The following is a 22,188-nucleotide window of genomic DNA, read 5'->3' as shown; positions in this document are numbered from 1 at the left end:
TTCCATTGATGAGGGAGTCCTGAACCAGAAGACACAGTTTAAAAATAAGAGGTAGGCCATTTAGAACAGAGTTGAGGAGAAACTTCTTCACCCAGAGAGTGGTGGATATATGGAATGCTGTGCCGCAGAAGGCAGTGGAGGCCAAGTTTCTGGATAGTTTCAAGAAAGAGATAGATAGAGCTCTTAAAGATAGTGGAATCAAGGGTTATGGGGATAAGGCAGGAACAGGATACTGATTGTGGATGATCAGCCATGATCATAATGAATAGTGGTGCTGGCTCAAAGGGCCGAATGGCCTACTCCTGCACCTATTGTCTATTGTCTATTGTCTAAAGTAGACTCATATCACTCTCGAAATGTTAACTGTGTTCATCTCTCCACAGGTGCTCCTTAACTCTTTTCAATTCCAGTCCAAACCCTTCCATATCTCTGTCTCATTCCTTATCTACAAAGCCCTCTTCAGTAAAGCTCAGAGCCTGCTCTCATTGCCCTCTGTGAAGCATGACCAATGTTTTTTACTCTGTGGTAGCTCTTTAATGTTCTAATGCATTATAAACAGGAAGCATCTGCATGAATAAAACAACGAACTGAAGATGCTGGAGATCTGAAACAAAAATGATCAACAGCTCTGGCTGCAACTCTGTTGGGGAGAAAGAATAATGGATGAAAACAGACTGAACACCATATCTCATGCAATGGCTATCAGTCACAGGGAGAACCTTCAAAACTTCAGTCAAATTTCTGGATCCAGAGGTTGGACTATCTGGTTGTAACTTTACTGTCATGAGTTATAATGGCCTCCTAAAACTTTGATTTTCTATTACCTTGTACTTACTGTCAGGTATCCATTCTTCTGTATTTTGTGTAATAGAATATTTAAAGTGGCCATTTAAAAGAAAATAACACAATTGCTCAGTCAGTAGAAATAACTGGAATTACTGATCACTGTGCATATATTGACCTGAAAGCAAGGTATAATGGGCACTTAAAAGATGTAATTGCAGAGACTTATAACCTGTGACACTGTGATCTGGTTGAAATAATTCCACAGAGGCCGGTATCCTGTAACAAAGTCACACTTTATTTATATATGGAGAGTCATTGACAATAACCCGGCTCCCTCAGAGCTGGCTCAGATCAAACAGAACCTCTGACACTGTTGTTTGTATCTGTCAGCCAGGGCTCCCTGATTCGACCAGATTAACAGCCCCAATCAGGGAACTCATTCTGTGAGGTCACCTGACTGACCTCGTTACAAGCACTGCACTAATCAGTTTTTGATCCTCAGTTTTAAGATAATGTTTGAAATTTTCTGTGGTCATTTAAGATGTTTAATGTCTCATTATTTGAAATCAATTACTACAGTGTATCTGAATGCAAGAAAACTATTGATTTCATTGTTTTGTATGCCTCCCATGTTCCAATCAGTTCTTCTCGTTCTTTGCAAATAGTTGTGTTTTCTTAAATTCATTCATGGGATGTGGGCATCACTGACTGGTTTAGCTTTTAATTCGCATTCTAATTGCCAGGAAGACAATTAAGTCAAACAAATTGCTGTGGGTCTGGAGTCACATGTGGGCCAGACCGGGTAAGGATGGCAGATTTCCTTCCCGAAAGGACATTAGTGCGCTAGATGTGTTTTATTTTTAAACAACAATTGACAGTTGTTAGCATCTTTTTGATGAAATTTGAACCCATGGTTTTCTTGCATTACGGTCCTGGTGATTGCAGGATGATAAAGTCTGACTTCATGTCTCTTTTTAACGATGTTATAGTTAAGGCCTTTGGGTTGATGATGAATTGTGTTTTCACCAATTTTAGTGCAGGTCATTGCATTTTGATGCACATGGCTGAAGTAGTGTAGTATATATGTAGGAGATGCTCTCAATTAATTAGTCGATGAAAATTTAATCAAACAATTCAGATTATGATTCTCGTCCAAACTCAAAATGAGCTAATTTACTTTGATTCACTGTGTTAGCAGAAGACTCAGTTTTCATTGCAAATATTTTCTTAATATAGTTTTCATTTATACTTGGAGGCAAGATACAGAAATGGGAAAATATTGGCTCACTACACTGATGTAGGACCTGTGGATTTCTTGTATCTTTTAATTACAAGTTTGTGCTTACTGCCAGATGTCTGAAAGTTTATTGTGTAGTTTGATACAGAATTTCATTACTGCAGTTAAGAAGTAAAATCTTCTTAGAACAGTGTAATTTAATGTCTCAGGAATTTTGACTGAAGATTAAAGAACCTATCATTTGTAATTTTATGCTTTTAAACAACTTTGAAGACGGCTTTCTTCCAGCTGCAAAAAATTAATTATTTTGGTACAGAAATTTTGCTGCTGTCCGTTCAGGATTAATGACCTTCAGCAGACATCCTGTTCTCTTCGGTCCAGACTTCCAACAGATTTGCTTATTCTTTTCCTTCAGCGTACTGTATTATTTTGTTTTTCACCTTACCGGTGACAGAGAGGCTGACGTAGAAGCAAACCTGGATAATCAAAAGGAAGATCTGTTTATCACTCCGAAGGAGAGGGAAAGAAACTTACCATCATTACCCCGTATCATATGTCACTGCATTCCCACATTAACACTACCTTTGAAGTAACCTAGCAAGTTACTCATTTCTTCAACAAGTTGAATCCGTATGTTCCCAGTCCACAAATTACTACACACCAATTAGCCAGATAGTAAAGATCAGATATTAATGAAAGCCGATAGCTTGCAGAGACAATGGGCTGGATTTCACAGAGATATTAAAGCTCCACAGATCTCTAAAAATGTTAGACAAAAAAAAACCAAAAGAACTGTGGATGCTAAAAATCTGAAACAGATTGAGAAATTGCTGGAAAATCTCACCAGGCCTGGCAGCATGTGAAGACAAATCAGAGCTAACATTTCGGGTCCAGTGACCCTTCTTCGGAACTGATTGTAGCTAGGAAACTATTTCTCCAGAATGATGCCAGACCTGCTGAGATTTTCCAGCAATTTCTCAATCTGTTTCAGATTTTTAGCATCCACAGTTCTTTTGGCTTTTATGCAGAGAATGGGAGAAGGGAGGGGAAATAATAGGCAGCCAGCGAGAGAAACACACAGTTACACCAACAAAGGAGTGATTAAAGTCCAGTGTGGGGAAATGAATAGCTGCTAATGGGAACTATCAGTGACAGAAAATGGATACTGTGTGCTAGCAGTCCATTTGATGACAAGGCCTGATGTCTGGGGGTGGAGGAAAGCACGGGGAAAGATGCTCAAGCCCTAAAATTGTTGAATTCGATATTGGGTCCAGAAGTTTCCCAAGTGGAAAATGAGGTGTTGTTCTTCCAGCTTGCACTGAGCTTTCCTGGAGTACTGCAGCAAGCCTGAGAGAGAGATGTTGACCAGAGAACAAGGTTCTGTACTGAAGGCAAGCAACTGGAAGCACAGGATCTTGTTTTGCTGACAGAATGTGGGTATACTGTGAAGCAGTCACCCAGTCTGTACTACATTTCCCTAATGTAGAGGAGAATGCAGTTTGTGCAGTGAATGCAGGAGGCTGGTTTGAGTGAAGTGCAGGTAAGGCTGTTTGCAGGGGAAGTAAATGGACAGGTGTTGTACCTTCTGTGATTGCAGGGAAAGTGCCATGGGAGACTGGGGACATGTTGGGAGTGAAAGAGGCTAATGATCCTCTGGATGTGAATGCTGGTGGGATGGTAGGTGAGGACAAGGGAGACCCTGTGGTTGTTGTGGGAGGAGGGAAGAGCGGGGGCAAGTGTGGGAGATTGGTCAGACCTAGCTGAGGGCCCTATCAATAATGGTGCTAGAGAGTTCTCGGTTGAAGAATAAGGTGGACATTTAAGGCTCCCCTTATCGACGTGGGCATCATTAGAACTGATGTGATGGAGACAGAGGTACTGGGAGAATGGAATAGAGTATTCACAGACAGCAAGGTGTAAGGATGCATTGTCAAGTTAACTGTGGGAGTGAATGGGTTTGTAGTGGATATTGGTGGCCAGCCTATCCTCAGAAATCGAAACAGATATTGAGGAAGGAAGCAGGCAGAAATAGACCAGGTGAGGAAGAGAGTGGGGCGGAAATCAGAAGCGAAATAGTAAAGCTTTTCCAATTCAAGATGAGAGAGAGAAGCAGCACGGATGATATCATTGATATACCAGAGAAAGAGTTGTATGTTGGGGTTGGAGTAGGATTGGAAAAAAGAATGTTCTGCATGCCCCATAAAGAGACCGGCATAACTGGGGCCCATGGCCATATCCACAGATACTGCAAGACCTATTGTGATTTTCTAGAAGTTTCTGTTTCTTTAAAAATGATGATGGAACCCAGAGGCAGAATTCTCATTCCCATTACCTATAGATTCAGTTTTTGCTAGTAAGGGAGAGAGAGAGGCAAGAAAGAAAGGAAACTTGAATTCAGCATGTTTCTTTGAATCCAGTACTATGTTCAAGCATTTGCGGTTTTGGCTGTAGCAAAGTCCTTAACCCATTGTGTGGTAGTCTGAATGAACAAAATAGACCTGAATGCTCTTGAATGGCAGATAAGGTGTGTTAGACTGTCATGATCTAAGGTTTTTTTTTATAAATGCCTTGGTCCTTAATCTATTAAAACGCCCGGCTATAGCTACCACGATATTTAAAAAGATATCTGCTGAATTTCTTTGATTGACCTAACATCTGTTCTAACAATTCCAATATAGTTTTTATTGACATTTTAGCACTGTTCACTATAAAAGCTTGGCTGAGTTTCAAAGCTACATTTCTGAGCCGGCCTTCTGAGTTCACAGGACTGATGATATAAACGGAAGTTTCTTAGTTTTTTTTATCAGAGATTAACCACTCAATGAGATTTATAGGCATTGTTGCTATTTTAAATAGGAGTCTCTTACTAGCAAATAATATGGTGACACCGATATTAGATTGTCAAAAGTTCATTTTATGTCGTCTCCAAATGACTGCTGAGTTCTGCCCATGGTAGATACTGGGTGAGCAGCTCTGGATCTGGTTTTGTGGTAAGATAAGCCAGAGGGCTTAGATGAAAGAGGAGGCTGTAGGGTCTAAAATCTTTTTAAACTGTTGGGTCAAAAACCAGGAGAGCTGAGGCAGAACTTCTTAACCAGCATGCTATATCACTCACTTGCTTACCTGGTCATATATCTTGGGCTTCCAGGGTTGTGGGCCCCACTCAATTCCATGGCCACTTCGCAGAATGAACATCCTAAGATTAAGGGAACATTTTGCTCAGATAGTTTTGCCAAGGTGAAAAATTTCCTGCCTTGAACTAGTTGCTTGATAACCTTCTTGCCAACTTGCTCTTTTTTAGGCATCACAGGAAAATGGGTGTTTTTTAAAAAAAATTGTCTTCCTGATGCAGGCACCACTAGCAATGCCAACATTTATTGCATTCCCACTGAGTGCCACTGAGAGTTGGTCATGATTCACCTTGCATCCCCAACACTGTGGGGAATTAGGAGCTGAATTAATTGCTCCAGAGATTCCAACCTCTATCTTCTCTTACAAAAAACAAAGAACAAAGAAGAGTATATAGCACTCAGTTGGCATATACACCATAAAACACATTGGACGTGGATAGAGGAACATGGGTTACCATGGAGTGCCTAAGAGACTATGGGGCCGGGTGGGGTGGTGTGAATGGCATGGATGGGGTGCTTGAATTTGTGAGAGGTCAGATTTACTTCTTTTGTTTCATGCCTTTATTGTAATCAAGACAAATTCCCAGAGGTGAGCTTTTCAAACAGACTGCTTCAGCATCTGACGACCTCTGTGCCTGCCTCCAAACCAATCAGACTCCTGTTTGCACCCACTGGAATGGAAATCTGAATATTCAGACACTTTATCCCATGTCTGGTTTATGGAACCAGGAACTTTCCCAAGTCCTCATGTCCGACTCAGGAGTGAAAGCCAAGGCTGTGGCTTCATTAACCAAGTGCCCACAACTGACCTTATTTGGGAGGAAAGGTCCCTGATGATGCACTTGAGATAGCTGGCCAAGGACACTTAGCAAAATGCAGTTTTGTATTACTGAGAAAGAACAACTGTTCTGAGAACTTACTGATTTATAATCAATGAAATGCTAAAATCATGAAAGTCCCTGGCAGTCTTTTGAGCACTTTTATTTACTTGGGTAGAACTTAACCTCACAATCAAGAGCAGTGTTAATATCTCGCAATTATCTGTTAATAACCTGGATCACAAGACAAGTTGTAAACATGTTTAAACATGAATGTTGTTAACTCCTGGCGAAATTAATGGTAAATAACTGGTATTTTATCAATTTAGTAAATGCCAATCGTAACTCTTGTTGTAAATCCATGAAATCGTGTTCATGTTATAATGACTGTTTTTAATTTCAAATCATTTTATTTCAGACCTGCTGACAGTGAATGAATACCATTCCTTACTGCAGCTCATTTGTCAAGACTTTCCAATGGATCATGCCCACAAAGCAGCAAGGCAAGTAGCTTTACTTCATACTTAACAAATTTTGGCTGTGTTGCCTTCTCTGAATCATGGAGATATAGTGCAATCCTGATCTATTAGTGCAAAGTGGAGGTAGACATTTTTATTTTTTGGAATAAAATTTTGCTGCTGATGATCATGTAGTGTTCAGAGGTTTTACAAAATCAGTTTGTTCTTGCTTTCTTTCTGCAAAACTTGTTTCAATTTGTTCTCATAGAATTGGAGTTGTAAATTAAGGACTATCTTGCCAGCCACTGAAAGCTGTTTTGTGCATGTGATCTGCTATGGAATAATCCAACCTCATGTTTAATTCACAAATAGAAAGAGATAGAAGGGAACAAGTTTATGGTTGTCAACTTACATAGCCAGACTTTGTTTCATTACTGCAGCACTGCACATTACAATGTTAGTACATGCTGTAGTATGGGACTTCCATATCCATGTGAATATTTTCAAGAAGGCAGGTGTTAAATACTGGACAAAAATTGTTTTATTAAATGTGGACTAATTGATCATTAGCATGATTTTTAATATGGCGGGTAAAGCTAAAAACACAACTTTAATGCAGTAACACTCTCCCCTCAAAGCAGTGGAGCATTGCCAGTTAACAAAGTGTGTAGCTGGATGAACACAGCAGGCCAAGCAGCATCTCAGGAGCACAAAAGCTGACGTTTCGAGGGTCTAGGCCCGAAACGTCAGCTTTTGTGCTCCTGAGATGCTGCTTGGCCTGCTGTGTTCATCCAGCTCCACACTTTGTTATCCTGGATCCTCCAACATCTGCAGTTCCCATTATCTCAGAGCATTGCCAGTTGCCCAGATGATGAATTCAGGATGTTGCCTGAGGCAGTCTTCTATCAAGAGCTGTTCCTGTGATGCTGCTTGGTCTGCCATGTTCATCCAGCTGTACACCTCGTTATCACCAATGAGAAGTTACCTGCTTTTGGACACATCAGTGAAGATAATTGGAGGTCTCGGAAAAAATTACGATAAACTTTCTGAAATAACACTGCCATTAAGTTCCTTACCCGTTGGCAATGGAATATTTGAAAATTGGAGCATGTGCCACACACTGTCTTTCAACCATTTGAATGACTACAAGAGAAAATGCGCTTGGAGCACACTCAAGAATCCAGAATTCAGCCAAGGGAATTTCCCCTAATCCAGCACTGCGGTTCAGACAATCAGTCAGACTATTTGGAGACAGTGGAGAGATCAGGACCTGTGTCGGTGAGGCAGGACTATGGAGGTTTTCAGCATTGATCTGAGAGCAAATGTTTTTTTTCAAATGATATTGCTGAAGAAAAACATGTAAATGAAAAATAGGACTAAGGTTCAACCCTAGGGAGACACCAGAGATGATGGTGTGAAACCCAGAAGAGTAGCCTGAGTGTCCTACTACAGTTGAGAGAAATGAGTGAAATCAGACTTGGGAAATCCTTCATAGCTGGATTGTGGAGAAGATTATTTATTTGAATGGAGCATTTTTTTTCTGATAACGATTGTTTCTTTTGATTTTACCCAATGAAGCTAAATTCTTCAAACATCTCTGTGTAATGCTGCGCCCTGCATTGGAGCATACACTTTTGTAACATGCCTTTGACAACAGTCATAATTCACAGCCAGTGGCCATTATAATGCTGTCATTGAAGCTAAAGCAAATAAACTAAAGCAGGTGCAAAAAGATTTAAACATTGCTGGATGGCACCCTTTTCTAACAGCCTACAGGCAGTCATATCCCAGAATTTGGCAATGGATATATAAAGTGCTAATTACAAACCAGATCATTATGGTTTTACAATTGCCTTTATGAGCTATATTCCTACCAGCATAATGTTTAATGGCAAAATGAAATAACATTAAGATGAATTACTCTATTCAGACGTAAAGTGCAGCTTTGAATCAATTAGATAAGCACATTTTTCAGATTCATAGTCTAGAATGAGCTAGTTTCAAATACTACTGCAAAAAATGACATGCTATTGAGCTTTTTGAATTGTACTCATCAGGGCAGATGCAAGATCACATTTCAAAGAGAACCACAATTTTTACTGGATGGGAAATGGGTGCTGATTATTTGGCAAATGTACTGATTGGTTGAGGTGCTACTATGGAGAATTGTTTGATGAATTAGAGTTGACTTGTCTTTTTTGAATTTAAGCAAAGGCTTGGGGGTAAATGTTCCTGGTACATTTTACATGGTTATCTTATTTGCCACTTCTTTGTTGCCCCACACTTTTGCCACAGTTATGGAATATTGCTTTGCCATGAAGTAGTCAGACAGTCCCACTGTACAAGCATTACAATATCAAAACAAGTGCCTAATCTTGTGGTTAATTGCAAGCTTTAAAACAAAAATTATCTTGTATAAATGTGTCACACAAGAGAGGATATAAACCTTGGGTTGAAGAATCATCTAACATTTTAGACTTTCACTGTGAATTATGGGACTTTGGGATACATTGGGGGCCGAAGTGGGACGTTCCAATATTAGTTGAGAAATAGAAGAAAGTACAATGAATGTTGGGGGCTTTTTGATTCAGCGAGCTGAGTAATGTTTTAATTCAAGGTTAGCACAACACTTAGAATGATGAAATCTCACTGATGTGTTCCCAATTCCAGTATTTAACAGACAGGTGAGAACATAGATTTTTGTGGAGTTGGGGTGGGAAACTCCAGAGGTAAAGATATGATAATGGATTCCGGAGGGTCAGTGGTTTGTACCGCAGTTCAATTCGACATTATGTTGGAGGTTAGTGAGCACTCAGAGAGAAATACTGGTCCAGCAATCAGAGGAACAACTGTTCTATTTTGCTAAAATTCCGTCCACAGGATCTGAGCATTACTAGTTAGGCTAGCATTTATTGACCATCCCTAATTGCCCTTTGAGAAGGTGGTGATGAGCTGCTGTCTTGTATCACAGCAGTCTATGTGGTATAGGTATCCTCATAGCACTGTTAGAAAGTGAGTCCCAGGATTTTGATCCAGTGACAGTGGAGGGACAGCAACATGGTTCGAAGTCAGGATGGTGTGGAATTTGGAGAGGAACTTGCAGGTGTTGGTGACACCATGCATCTGCTGCTGTTCTCCTTCTCAGTAGTAGATATCATGAACTCGGAAGGTGCTGTCGAAGGAGACTTGGTGAGTTACTTCATTATATAACTTGGTAGCTGGTGCATACTGCTACCACTGTGTATCAGAGATGGAGAGTGTGAATATTGAAGGTAATGAACGGGGCCCCAACCAGTTACTTTTTGTGGTTGGTATCAACCTTCTTGAATTTTGTTGAAACTGCACCCATCCAGTACATAAAGAGCAGCCCATTAAGGTCCTGACTTTTACTTTGTAAATGATGAATAGGCATTGAGGAATTTGGAGGTCAGTTACTTGTCAAAGCTCCTAGCTTCTGATTCAACATGAAGGGGCTGTGACATGAAAAGGTATCTCCAACATGAATAATTTAGTGTTGCAGGATATTGAGATGATGCAATTTTTCACAGAAAGTGTTCCATAGGATGAGAAATACTGCTATTAAATAAATGTAAATGCAGTGACCATGATCATAACCTGGCTAATTACTTTAAACATAATGACAGATAGCCTCGACCTTACTTTACTGCATTAATCTGTAGCATAGTGCTGCTAATCAAAATGGTAACTGTGAAATGCAACTGTGGGACTGACAGGGATAATGGCCTGTTGAAATATAGAAGTGGGTATTTGACTGAGTGTTGTCTCATCTCACACACTTGACCTCCAGCTGTACTAGTCAACTAGATGTCGTACCTTTCAATGACTGAGTTAACCTCTGGACAGTTGGAGGTGGAATTGCCTTTGGCTAGGCTGTTAGGGGTTCCTAAGCCCAGACAGTATCAGCTCAGAGTGTTCAACTCAAGGTTTTGAGCCACCTGCCTTTACCGCAGTTATATCTAAGGGGTTGACATATCGAAGAGGAAGGTAAAGGAAAGCAAAAGCATTAGTGTGTACATATGGCTGTATGACAGAATGTGCTTTGTTCAGTTTCTGTTGTTTAGTTACAGCACAAACATTTTTTTTGCACCATTTTACCAATTAAGGGCCATTGATATCGCACGGCCATTGCATGGCCCATTAGCCAATTCTCTATCCACACCAACATATTACTTCCAAACCCATAGGCTCTTATCTTATGACTTAACCTGTTGTGAGGTATCTTTTCAAACACCTCTGCAAGCCCAAATGCAACATATCTACTGGTTCCCTTCTATCCACTTTGGTGAGACTTACTTGAAAAACTCTAATAAATTAGTCACAATTTCCCTTTCATGAAGGCATGCAGACTCTGCTTGATTAGATAATGATTTTCCAAATGTGCTGCTATTACTTCTTTAATGTTATATGCCAGTAATAGATGTTAGACTAATCAGCCTATAGTTACCTGCTTTTTTTCCTCCCTCCATTTTTGAATAGGGGTATCACATTGGCAGTTTTCTAATCCTCTGGTGCTTCCCCAGAGTCCAAGGAATTTTACAAAATTACAACCAAGGAATCCACTATCCCTGTAGCTATTTCTTTTTGGATCCTAAGATGCAAGCCATCAGGAGCAGGGGACTTATCTGCCTTTAGACCCATTAGTTTGTCCAATACTACTTCTCTAATGATAATGATGGCACTTAATTCCTCTCACATTTTCTTTAGTACTAATGGTGTGGTCAAGGTATCTTCCACCACAAAGACTGATGCAAAATATCTTTTTTAACTCCTTGCTTCCCGTAACTACCTTCCCAGATTCATTTTGGAAAGGTCCTGTTAACTTTGACCTCACTGATCCTTTTCAAATACTCAATGAAGTTCTTATTGTCGGTTTTTAAAAAATATTCTTCACAAGTTTGCCCTGGCAGTTTATTTTCTCTCTCTCTTTATTACCTTTCTCATTGGTGAGTTTCAGGAAGCCCGGGAAATCCATGAATGTATCATTTCAATTTCCAAATGAGTTGTAATATCACTCAGGTCTGAAACACTCCAGTTAAAAGTGGAAGTTGATGGTTTGTAACTGGCTTACTGATGGACTTGTATTTTTGCTGATTTTAGCATCGCCCCTCAATCCACTCCCTGCAAAACCCATGCACTCCTCTGGGTTAAAATTCCTTGCCCACACCCACCCCCAAAAAATTTAATCAGCCCATCCACAAGCTCCAGCAAGAAGTACAGGGAATTTTTTTTTCAGCTATCTATTCTGAATAATTTATTGGTATTTTCCCTTCAAAGTGAAGTTTATATCTTAAGGTAAGTGATTTAATAAGCTGAGGTGGTTTAGTTGTGGCATGCTGAGACACAAGCAGTTATTATGATTTTGTTCAGTAGCACCTGGGCTACCAGGATCTGTAGAATTTTGTTCACAAATTGACACTAAACTGAGTGAACTGTTACCGTTCGTGAGGCAGGAGTGATATCAAGTTCATGACCGAGAGGTTGTATTTGAAGCATTTGCTTACCATGAAAGGAAAAATTGTTCCAGTACTTCCTTTCATACATTAAAGGGTTCTAATGCTGATTGCTATTGATGAATGCATTGGTTTAATTTTTGCAAAGAAGTCTGGCTATGTTTCAAAATAATTCATATAATTTCTACAACTGTACATTGATTTAAGGTGTGAGAACCTTTCACCTTCATTCCTTTCAAATATCTTGCAGGAGGCTTTGGTTTTAGCACAATTGCCTCTGAATAGCAAGGTTCTGGGTTCAAGTCCCACTTCAGAACTTGACAACCGCTAAGAATTCTTAAAAAAAGGAGTTAAACTGAGTGAACCACCTGGCACTGCCCAGACACTGGAAAGTACAACCACGAATTCAGCACTACCCACCCTACAAGTCCTCCTAACTAACATCTAGGGGCCTATGCTAAAATTGGGAGAGTTGTCTCAAAGCCGAGTCAAGTACTATCCTTGCCTAGTCCTGTCTGATGGGCAGGACCATCTGCAAGTTCCCCTACACACCACTTACTATCCAGAATTGGAACTGCATTATCATTCATTCAATGTCACTGGTCATTATCATGGAACTTCCTTCCTAACAGCACTGTGGGTTTCCTGACACCAAATGGACCGCTGGGAAGAAAGTAGCTCACCATCACCAACTCAGGAGCAACTAGGGACAGGCAATAATGCCGTCAACATCTCATGGGTGAAAAAACAATCAAGGTGATGCTGCTCTGCAATGCCGCCTGAGTGCTGTATTGTCCAAGGTACCAGCTTTTGGAGGCGATATTAAACCAAGGCCCCAGCTGCTCGAATGGATATTGAGAGACAGATTGTTTTCATTGCACAGCGTTAGCAAGCCCTCTATCTCACTTCTGTATTTTGACTCATTGTTGTTAGAGATCCGTCCCGCTGTAGTGGTGTCATCAACGAACCTGTAGCTGGCGTTATTTTGGAGTGACCTGAAGTCACGCATAGACCAGACCATGTAAGAATAGCAGATTTCCCTTTCCTAAGGGATATAGATAATGTTTGTCATAGTCACAGTTACTGAGAACAGCTTTGAATCCAGCAACAACTCCACTCTGTCACTATCTGTCCATAACTGCAAGGGATCTGTGGGCCAGACAATCAGGGGTGTAGTGTTGTACACCACAAGCTTTATTCTGTTGCCAACAAACTCTAGACCTCTTCCTCATTACTATCTGAAACTGACCATATTCATATTTATCCCCAGACTATTCACAACATTGGCATCATATTAAATCCTGAAATAAGCTATACATCTAGTCCATCACCAAGTCTGATTATTTCTACCATCCCCAACTCTGCCTTAGTTTATCTGCTGACATTTCAAGCTATCTTTATTGTTCATCACACTCAAATGATTTTCTCAGACATTTGCATCTGCTAATCAACCTGATTCTGTGTGTTACTGTCTTTCTGAAATATGCTTTAAGCAAGGTCAGAACACTATCACCTAATTCCTCAATGAACACATTGATTCCAGAATTGAGAGGGTTGGCTTCTGAGGAGAGATTGAGTAGACTGGCACTAAACTCAATGGAAGTTAGAAGAACGAGGGGGGAGTCTTACAGAAATGTATAAAATTATGAAGGTAATAGATAAAATAGACACAGGGAGGTTGTTTCCACTGGAGGGTGAAACTAGAACGGGGGCATAGCCTCAAAATAAAGGAGATCAAATCTAGGACTGAAGTGAGGAGGAACCTCTTCACCCAAAGGGTTGTGAATCTGTGGAATTCCCTGCCAAGTGAATCCGTTGAGACTACCTCACTGTTTCTAAGGCCAAAATAGATAGAGTTTTCAACTTTAAAGGAATTTAGGGTAATGGTGAATAGGTGGGTAAGTGGAGATGAGTCCACAAAAAGATCAGCCATGATCTGTTTGATTGGTGGAGCAGGCTCGACATGCCAGATGGCCTATTCCTGCTCGTGTTTCTTATATTCTAATGTAAAATTCAAAAATTTATTAAGCAAATGAATATAGCAAAAAAGGTAGAGCCTATATTTCTTGCAAATGCTTGCATTCTTGCCCATTCCCGTATAAACGAGGACTGAAGCCCAATGTCAGGTGTTTTTCAGATCCACCCATTTAACAGGAATGATTGTTTATGCTGACAGACCACGCAAACCCCTTTTGGCCAATATTCCAAATTAGGAGGTTATAATTCCGTGGGAAGGAAGTCTATAACTGAAAAATCCTATCGACGTTCTGAAAGAAGCAACATTGACGGTATTTTCCTTCTCCACGTTTTCTTTTTACAAATTTTCTCTCAATTACAAGAGACTTTACACTGAAGTCACCACGGCACCTGTTTTTGTGGATTACTGCTGCACAATCTGTTGCCAGGTCACACACCCTGTTTATTCTGTAACATGACTAAGTCACTGCCAAGTGTTACTGATGCCTCACTAACCTAACACGTCTGTTCGAAATATCTTTGCATCCCTCTACATGTATCATGTTTTGATTAAGGACTGAAATAGCCTGCTCTGGGAGTGTCATACTGCTAACCTAGTCTGATCTTGGTCAGATCACGGAAATGCTTTGAGGCCAGTTACATCCTGTAGTGGTGGCTTGGAGAAAACCTTTTTAAAGGATGACTTTTAAACTCCTGGGAGCGGCTACAACGATTTGATTTTGTTAGTAGCTCGGGCTGTTTTCTACAGTGACTGCTGATAAAATAAATGCAGAAAAATTCAGGAAATACTGGGCAGGTCAGGCAGCATCCATGGAGAGAGAAATTAAGTTCACATTTCAGTTCTGTGACCTTGCGTCAGAACTGGGAAATATTGGAAATGTAAGATGCCACAAACTCATGTCCTGTTACCAGCAATGCTTGGCTGCAGCATTGATTCCTCTGGCAGAACATGTGTAATAAATAACTCCGATCTGAATTTAGCATCAAATCCAAATCTTCCTCCGGCAAGAGTGCTAGAGCTTTGACTATTTAAAACATTTTAATTTTAAAGGCAAAATTGCAAGAGAAGTTGCTGGGGTTAGGACAAACGTACCTTTTATTTCTATCTTGATGAAAGATAGGACTTCAGTGTGATATACGTGAATGAGATGCCATTAAAGCTGAGCCATTGAATGTTAGGATGGTGTCATGGTGCATGCAGTCCAACAAATATTGGTTCATCACAGCTCCCACTTTTCTTTTACATAAATTTTCTGAATTAGCATGCTATTGACCCTCAGCTTTTAAATTTCGGCTGAAGTTTGCATTTCTTTCACTTGCGCACTAAAATGTTTACCATTCCAAGACAATGCTAGGCATCGTGGAATTTGTCATGGAACTGCAACATATCTTCAGCGTTTATACAGCAGAAGCTGTAATTCTTTATCATTCCTTTCTTCATGACAAAGGGGGAGTAGTCATGTAGAAAACAAACTTGAAACACGTGCTCACTTTACCAGCAACAGGGAGTATTCAGAGTGAACCAAATCAAATTTCTTACATGCAATTCCCTTTATAGAAATTGAATCACTTTTAAAATATTATTTGTTCACAGGATGTGGGCATCACTAGCGAGGCAAAAATTTATTGCCCATCTTTAATTTCCCTTGAGAAGGTGGTTCAGATCAGCTAATGATGTAAAAACACAACAGGGTTCCCAGAACTATAATTCTTCATCGCTCCATCAGTACTCTGGATTGCTGTAAGAAACTAAGACATTTTGACAAATTGCCTGTTTACTCAAGAAGAATTTTTTGGATAGCCTGACAGTCTTCACTGCAGTGCAGGCTGGAATTGTGAATTGGGACCCTGTGAAAATCCTGACGTAACAGACTCCAAAGGATTTGCCCAAAAAATTGAAGATGCCAACGGTCAGTTCTCGAGAGCCTGGAACCTTTCAAATATATCAATTTAAATTAGAGAATTTGGAAGGTTCCACTGCAGTTAAGCTGCTCAGGAGAAGCTGGATTATTAAATACATAGACTAATCACTGTGTAACTATTAAACTGACCCCTTATTTCACTCACACCGAACAAGGTGGATTAAGTCAGAGGGTGAAAGGTTGGTAATTTTTTTCGCTTTATTCATTAATAGGAGAAGGGTGTTGCTGGCCTGGCAGTATTTATTGTCCATCCCTAATTGCCTAGAGGGCAGCTAAGAGTCAACCACTTTACTGTGGGTCTGGAGTCACATGTAGGCAGACCAGGTAAGGATGGCAGTTTCCTTCCTAAAGGACATTAGTGAACCAGATGGGGTTTTCCCCAACAATTGACAATGGATTCATGGTCATCATTAGACTCTTAATTCCAGATTGTTTTTTATTGAATTCAAATTCCACCATCTACTGTGATCAGAGATAATGAGAACTGCAGATGCTGGAGAATCCAAGATAACAAAGTGTGAAGCTGGATGAACACAGCAGGCCAAGCAGCATCTCAGGAGCACAAAAGGTGATGTTTCGGGCCTAGACCCTGCTTGGCCTGCTGTGTTCATCCAGCTTCACACTTTGTTATATCCACCATCTACTGTGGTGGGATTCAAACCCGGGTCTCCAGAATGTCATCTGGGTCTCTGGATTAACATTCAAGTGATAATACCACTAGGCCTTTATAGTGTGGGAAAATGTGGAGTTCTTCATTTTGGAAAGAGGAACAAGAGAACACACTATTATTTGAATGGAGAAACCCTGCAGAAAGCTGCAACACAATTAATAGACTAGTTGTCCAGAGGCTCAGGCTAATGTTCTGAGAATGTGTGTTCAAATCCCACCATGGCAAAATTTAAATTAAATGTATAGATTAATCTGGAATTGAAATCCTAGTCCCAGTAATTGTGCCATGAAACTATCCAAGATTGTATGAAAGCTCAGTTCACTAAGGTCCATTAAGAATGAAATTTCTTAGCCTGGTCTCTCTGGCCTACATATGACTCCAGATCCTCAGTAGCGTGGTTGACTGTTAAATGCCTGTGAAATGGCCCAGCAGTTGAGGTAATTAGAGATAAGCAACAAATGTTGGCTTTGTCAGTGATGCTTACATCCCACAAAAGAATCAACAGATTTTACATGCAATGGCTCTGGAACCAGCTAATTTACTTAATAAAATTGAGCAAGCTAAGTGCACCTGAACAGTTCAAGAAATTGTGAAAATTTTTTAGCCCATTGCAGAGATTTCAGCACAGCAGGAGATCTAACTAAAGAGAATGAAACAACTCATGGCTCAGGTTTATGCTGAAATAAGTTGGCTGCTTAACCGAGAGACTTAATGGTCAGCATAGCCAATGGACGAACCAGACATTATAATTTTGTCTCCTCTTTCCCAATAGGTGAAAAATGTGACTCTGCAAAAGGACAGAGAAATATCTCGTTTTCTGACATTCCGACTGTCAATTCAGTGACTTCTCTTTCTTTATTCTTTAATGAGATTAGGCATCACTGATGGGACTAGCATTTGTTGTTCGTTCCTGAATACCTTTGAATTCAGTGGTTTCCTTGGCCATTTCAAATGGCAGTTAAGAATCATTCACAATGCTGAGAGCCTGGAGTCACATGTAGGCTGACTACCTAAGGAAAGCAGGTTTACTTCCTTAAATGACCAGTAAACCAGACTTTTTTTACATGAATAATAGTTTCATGATCACCTTTTCAACTCCAGATGTAATTGATTGAATGTAAAATTGAAAGCTATGCCCTAAAGAATTAATCTGAGCCACTCTACTATTAATCCCGTGATGTTATCACAAAACAATGATTCCCTCTGCCATGATCCCAACTGATGTTCCCACTGGACAAATCAGATCCCAGAATGTAATCAGGCTTGATATATATCATATTTTAATTTTTAATATAATGTGGTGCTGTCTCACTGAGACATAAATACAGAAGGTTGCAAATTTGGTTTGAACAATAAAACAGAATTTTATCACACAAAAGAGGGAAAAATGAAACAAGGCATCTTAAGCTAGGCCCAGTCTAGGAACCGAGGGACTTCTGAGGAAGGATCAGTGGACCCAAAATGTTAACTCTGATCTTTCTTCACAGATGCTGCCAGATCTGCTGAGCTTTTCCAGCAATTTCTGTTTTTGTTTCTGATTTACAGCATCTGCAGTTCTTTCAGTTTTTATTTAGGAACAGAGGACATAGGCTCAGAATAAAGAGGCATCAATTTAAGACTAAGATGAGGAGGAATTTCTTCTCTCAGAGAAGTGAGAATCTTTGGAACTCCTTGCTGCAGGGAACTGTGGAAGCAGAGTCCTTGTGGATATTTAAGGTTGAGCCAGACAGATTCTCGATCATTAGGGAAATCAAGGATTATGGAGAAAGGGCAGGAAAGTGGATGTGTAGAATGTTGGATATGCCATGATTGTATTGAATGAGCCAGCAAGCTTGACAAGCAAATTGACTAGTCCTGTTGCTATTTATTACCATCTATCTAAAGATAGCACAGTTTGAAAGATTTCAAAATACATGTCACAACAAAATCCTACCTACTCACCACACCATCATCTTACAATTACTCAAAAGCCAGAGAAATATTCCTTCCCCATCACGTTTTCTCAGTTTCTGTCCAGTGAGCTTTGAAAGCTTTTCCTTCAAACATTTTCTCCACTCAATTGAGATCTTAGATTTTCTCAGTTTTGAAAAAAAAGTGCAATTTTCTTATTAAAACCTCCTAAGCTAGAATTTTCACAAACTATACACCTTCACTTAGGTAACCATTTTCCTTAACTGATATGAACAATATCCTTTTTCTAAAAGTGGCTATACTTGCATCTGGTTTCAGTCACATCTCCTTCGAACTGCCCAAAAAACTTAGAACCTCTGGACTCTTCTAATGTAAAATCAATCTTTGATTATTCTAAATGTAGAACGTCTCCCAAGGTTTTCTCTGTCCTGTCATAAATCTCCATAAACAAACTTCCAATAATACTCCGGGGAACCTTGTCATCATCTGTTCACTTACTTACACTGGTTTAAAATTGCGGTTCCAGAAAAATTGACCTAGTCAATTCCTAAACCTTTCATAAATTTAGACCAACATCCACATGCCACGAGTTTAAAATATAAGCTCTAAGAAAAATAATATTTATACAGATATACCATACACCTTTCATTGCTCCCCTAACTAATAAGGTTAAAATAACCCCCATTTTGACAGAAAATTTTGCAATTTATTTTTGATGCTTTAGACAGCAATTTGGGGGATAAAAATCTATCATGAATATTAAATACAGTTCAGTTATATATTTCCTGTTAAATAAAGGACCTTTTGTCATTTGAATGTTTATCAGGCATGCTTACAGTAGGCAGAGGAAATGCACGTGGCACCTGTGAGAGTACAGAATGCACTTATCTTTTAAACACAGTGTGAGCTTTTATTATTACCAGCCCAAGATCAAGTGATTGTTGTTTATAAACATAAGCTGAGCAGTAACTCAATACTCCCTTATGTACTTACAGGAATGATCAGAGGCAGGATCTGACAGATTATCAAATATACATCTCAAATTTGTGGTAAAGGCATTGATGCCATGGCACAGAGGAATATTTTAAAAAGTAGAAATTTAACACCAGCGTCTTCTGATTATTTTGACTCCATTGTGTTTCTGCAGATTACACTGCCCAGGGGCCGCTAAGAGTGGAATCATGTTTTGAAACAGTCCTTTTCCCCGCAAATCTATTTGTACTCGTGTCATGCCATTTTAAAGTCTGGACTTGGGTCAATCTTGTTTTCCACTGCTCTAAGCCAATTAAGAATGTCGCAGAATCAGAGTCCAACAGCACACAGACAGTCACTTCGGCTCAAACCTGCCCATGCCAACCAAAATGTCCATCCACTCTAACCCCTTTCCCTGCACTTGGTCCATATCCTCCTAAACCTTTCTTATCCATGTATTTGTCCAAATGCCTTTTAAATACACCTACCTCAACCACTTCCGCTGACAACTCATTCCATATGTGTACCACCCTCTGCGTAAAAAGGTTACCATGTATTCTTTCCCCGCTTACCTTAAACTGATGCCCTCTAGTCCTCATTTCCGCAACCCTGGGAAATAGACTTAGTGCATTGACTCTATCCATGCCTCTCATGATCTTAATCACTTCTATAAGATTCCCTCTCAATCTCTTATAATCTAAAGGATAAAGTCCCAGCTTGTCCAACCTTTCTGTATAACTCAGTCCCTTGAATCCTGGCGCCATCCTTGTAAATTTCTTCTGCACTCTTTCCAGTTTAATAACATCCTTCCTGTAGCAAGGTGACCAACACTGAACACAGTACTCCAAGTGTGGCTTCACCAACATCCTGTACAACTGCAACATGACTTCCCAGCTTCTGTGCTCAATGCCCTGACTGATGAAGGCCAGTGTGCCAAAAGTCCGCTTCACTGTCTACCTTTTAGCCCACTTTCAGAGAACCGTATACCTGAACTCCAAGATCCCTCTGTTCCAGTACACTCCCTAACACCCTACTATTCACCTTGAAACTCCTACTTTGATTTGACTTTCCAAAATGCAACACATCATGTTTATCTATATTAAACTCCATTTGTCATTTCTAGGCCCACTCCCCCAGCTGATCAACATCCTGCTGCAATTTCTGATAATCTTCCTCACTGTCCACGATACGACCTATTTTAGTGTCACCTGCAAACTTACTAATTGTGCCTTATACATTCTCATCCAAGTCATTAATATAGAGAACAAACAGCAATGGGCCCAGCACCGACCCCTGAGGCATGCCTCTAATCACAGGCCACCAGTTCAACAAGCATCCTTCCACTATTATTCTCTGCTTCCTACCGTCAAACCAGTTTGCCAGCTCTCCCTGGATTCCATGTGATCTAACCTTCCAGAGCAGCCTACCATGTGGAACCTTTCAAAGGCCTTACTGAAATCCATGTAGACCACATCTACCACCCTTCTCTGACGACTTTACCCGAATCAAAGAACTGTAACAAATTTGTGAGGCATGATCTCCCATGCACAAAACCATGCTGACTACTCCTAATCAAACCCTGTCTTTCTAAATGTGTGGATATCTTATCCCTCAGAATCTTCTCAGGTAACTTACCTACTACAGATGTTAAGCTTACTGGTCTATAATTCCCAGGTTTCTCCTTGCAGTCCTTCTTGAATGAGGGCACAACATTCACTACCCTCCAGTCTTCTGGGGTGGTCACCTGTGGCTAACAATAATGCAAATATATCAGCCAGGGCCCCTGCAATTTCTTCTCTAGCATCTTGCGGAGCTTTTGGCTATATCTGTCCAGGACCAGGAGATTTATCCACCTTTGTACATTCTATTACTTCCAACATCTCCTGTACTGTGATATCGACTGTACACAAGAAATCGTCACTAACTTCTCCAAGTTTCTGAGCCTTCATGTCTTTCTCCACATTAAACACAGGGGAAAAGTATTCATTGTGGAGCTTGCCCCATCTCCTGTGGTTTCACACAAACATATCCACTTTGGTCCTTCAGAGATCCTATTCTCTCTCTGGTTTGTTTTTCCTTTAATATACTTAAAGAATCTCTTTGGACTTACCCTAATCTTCTCAGCCAAAGCTATCTTATGGCCCTTTTTCGCCTTCCTGATTTTCTTCTTCAGTAAACTGTATTTGCTATATACCTCCAGGGATTCCTTTGATCCCAGCTACCTGTTCCTGAGCCTTGCCTCCTTTTTTCTGTTCAAAGCCTCAATATCTCTTGTCATCCAGAGTTCCCTCATCCTGCCAACTTTACCCTTCACCCTCACAGGAACATAGAGAGCTTGAACTCTAGCTATCACACTTTAAAGGCCTCCCACTTGCCATAGACTCCTTTGCCGATTAAGCAAAATACTTCAATCAAACCCTGCAAGCTCCTGTCAAATTCCATCAAAATTCACCTTGCCCCAGTTTAGAACTTGAATCTGTGGACAAGTTTTGTCCTTCTCCATAATTGTTTTAAAATTAATACAACTATGGTCACTGGTCCCAAAGTGCTCCCCCACTGTCACCTCAGTCACCTATCCTGCCCAATTTCCGAAAAGTAGGTTGATGTTTTCCCGTTCCTGAGAAGGACCCTCTGTATATTGCTTGAGGAAACTTTCCTGAACACATTTTATAAAATCCACCCCATCTAAACCATTAACACTAAGTGTGTTTTACTATAAATGAGCAAATGCATACTTAGAATGGTATTTCATCAAACTCCTTTAAGGTACAATGGAACAGAAGTTGCTGAGAAATCACACTGTAAGAATAACACATTAACATGGCATTTGTGAAA

The 22,188-nt window shown here is 40.1% G+C and overlaps 1 protein-coding gene across 1 annotated transcript in view; it reads left to right on the top strand.

Moving 5' to 3' along the window:
- cstpp1 (centriolar satellite-associated tubulin polyglutamylase complex regulator 1) overlaps positions 1–22,188 on the top strand; it is a 290,003-nt gene that overhangs the window by 170,403 nt on the left and 97,412 nt on the right. The window contains exon 4 of the mRNA XM_048545045.2: positions 6,391–6,475. Within this exon, the coding sequence (XP_048401002.1) occupies positions 6,391–6,475 (85 nt within the window). The remainder of the gene's footprint in view (positions 1–6,390; positions 6,476–22,188) is intronic.

Source organism: Stegostoma tigrinum, chromosome 17 (assembly GCF_030684315.1).
Source record: "Stegostoma tigrinum isolate sSteTig4 chromosome 17, sSteTig4.hap1, whole genome shotgun sequence".
Classification (NCBI taxonomy): Eukaryota; Metazoa; Chordata; class Chondrichthyes; order Orectolobiformes; family Stegostomatidae; genus Stegostoma; species Stegostoma tigrinum.
This window is presented reverse-complemented; position numbering and strand designations above follow the sequence as displayed.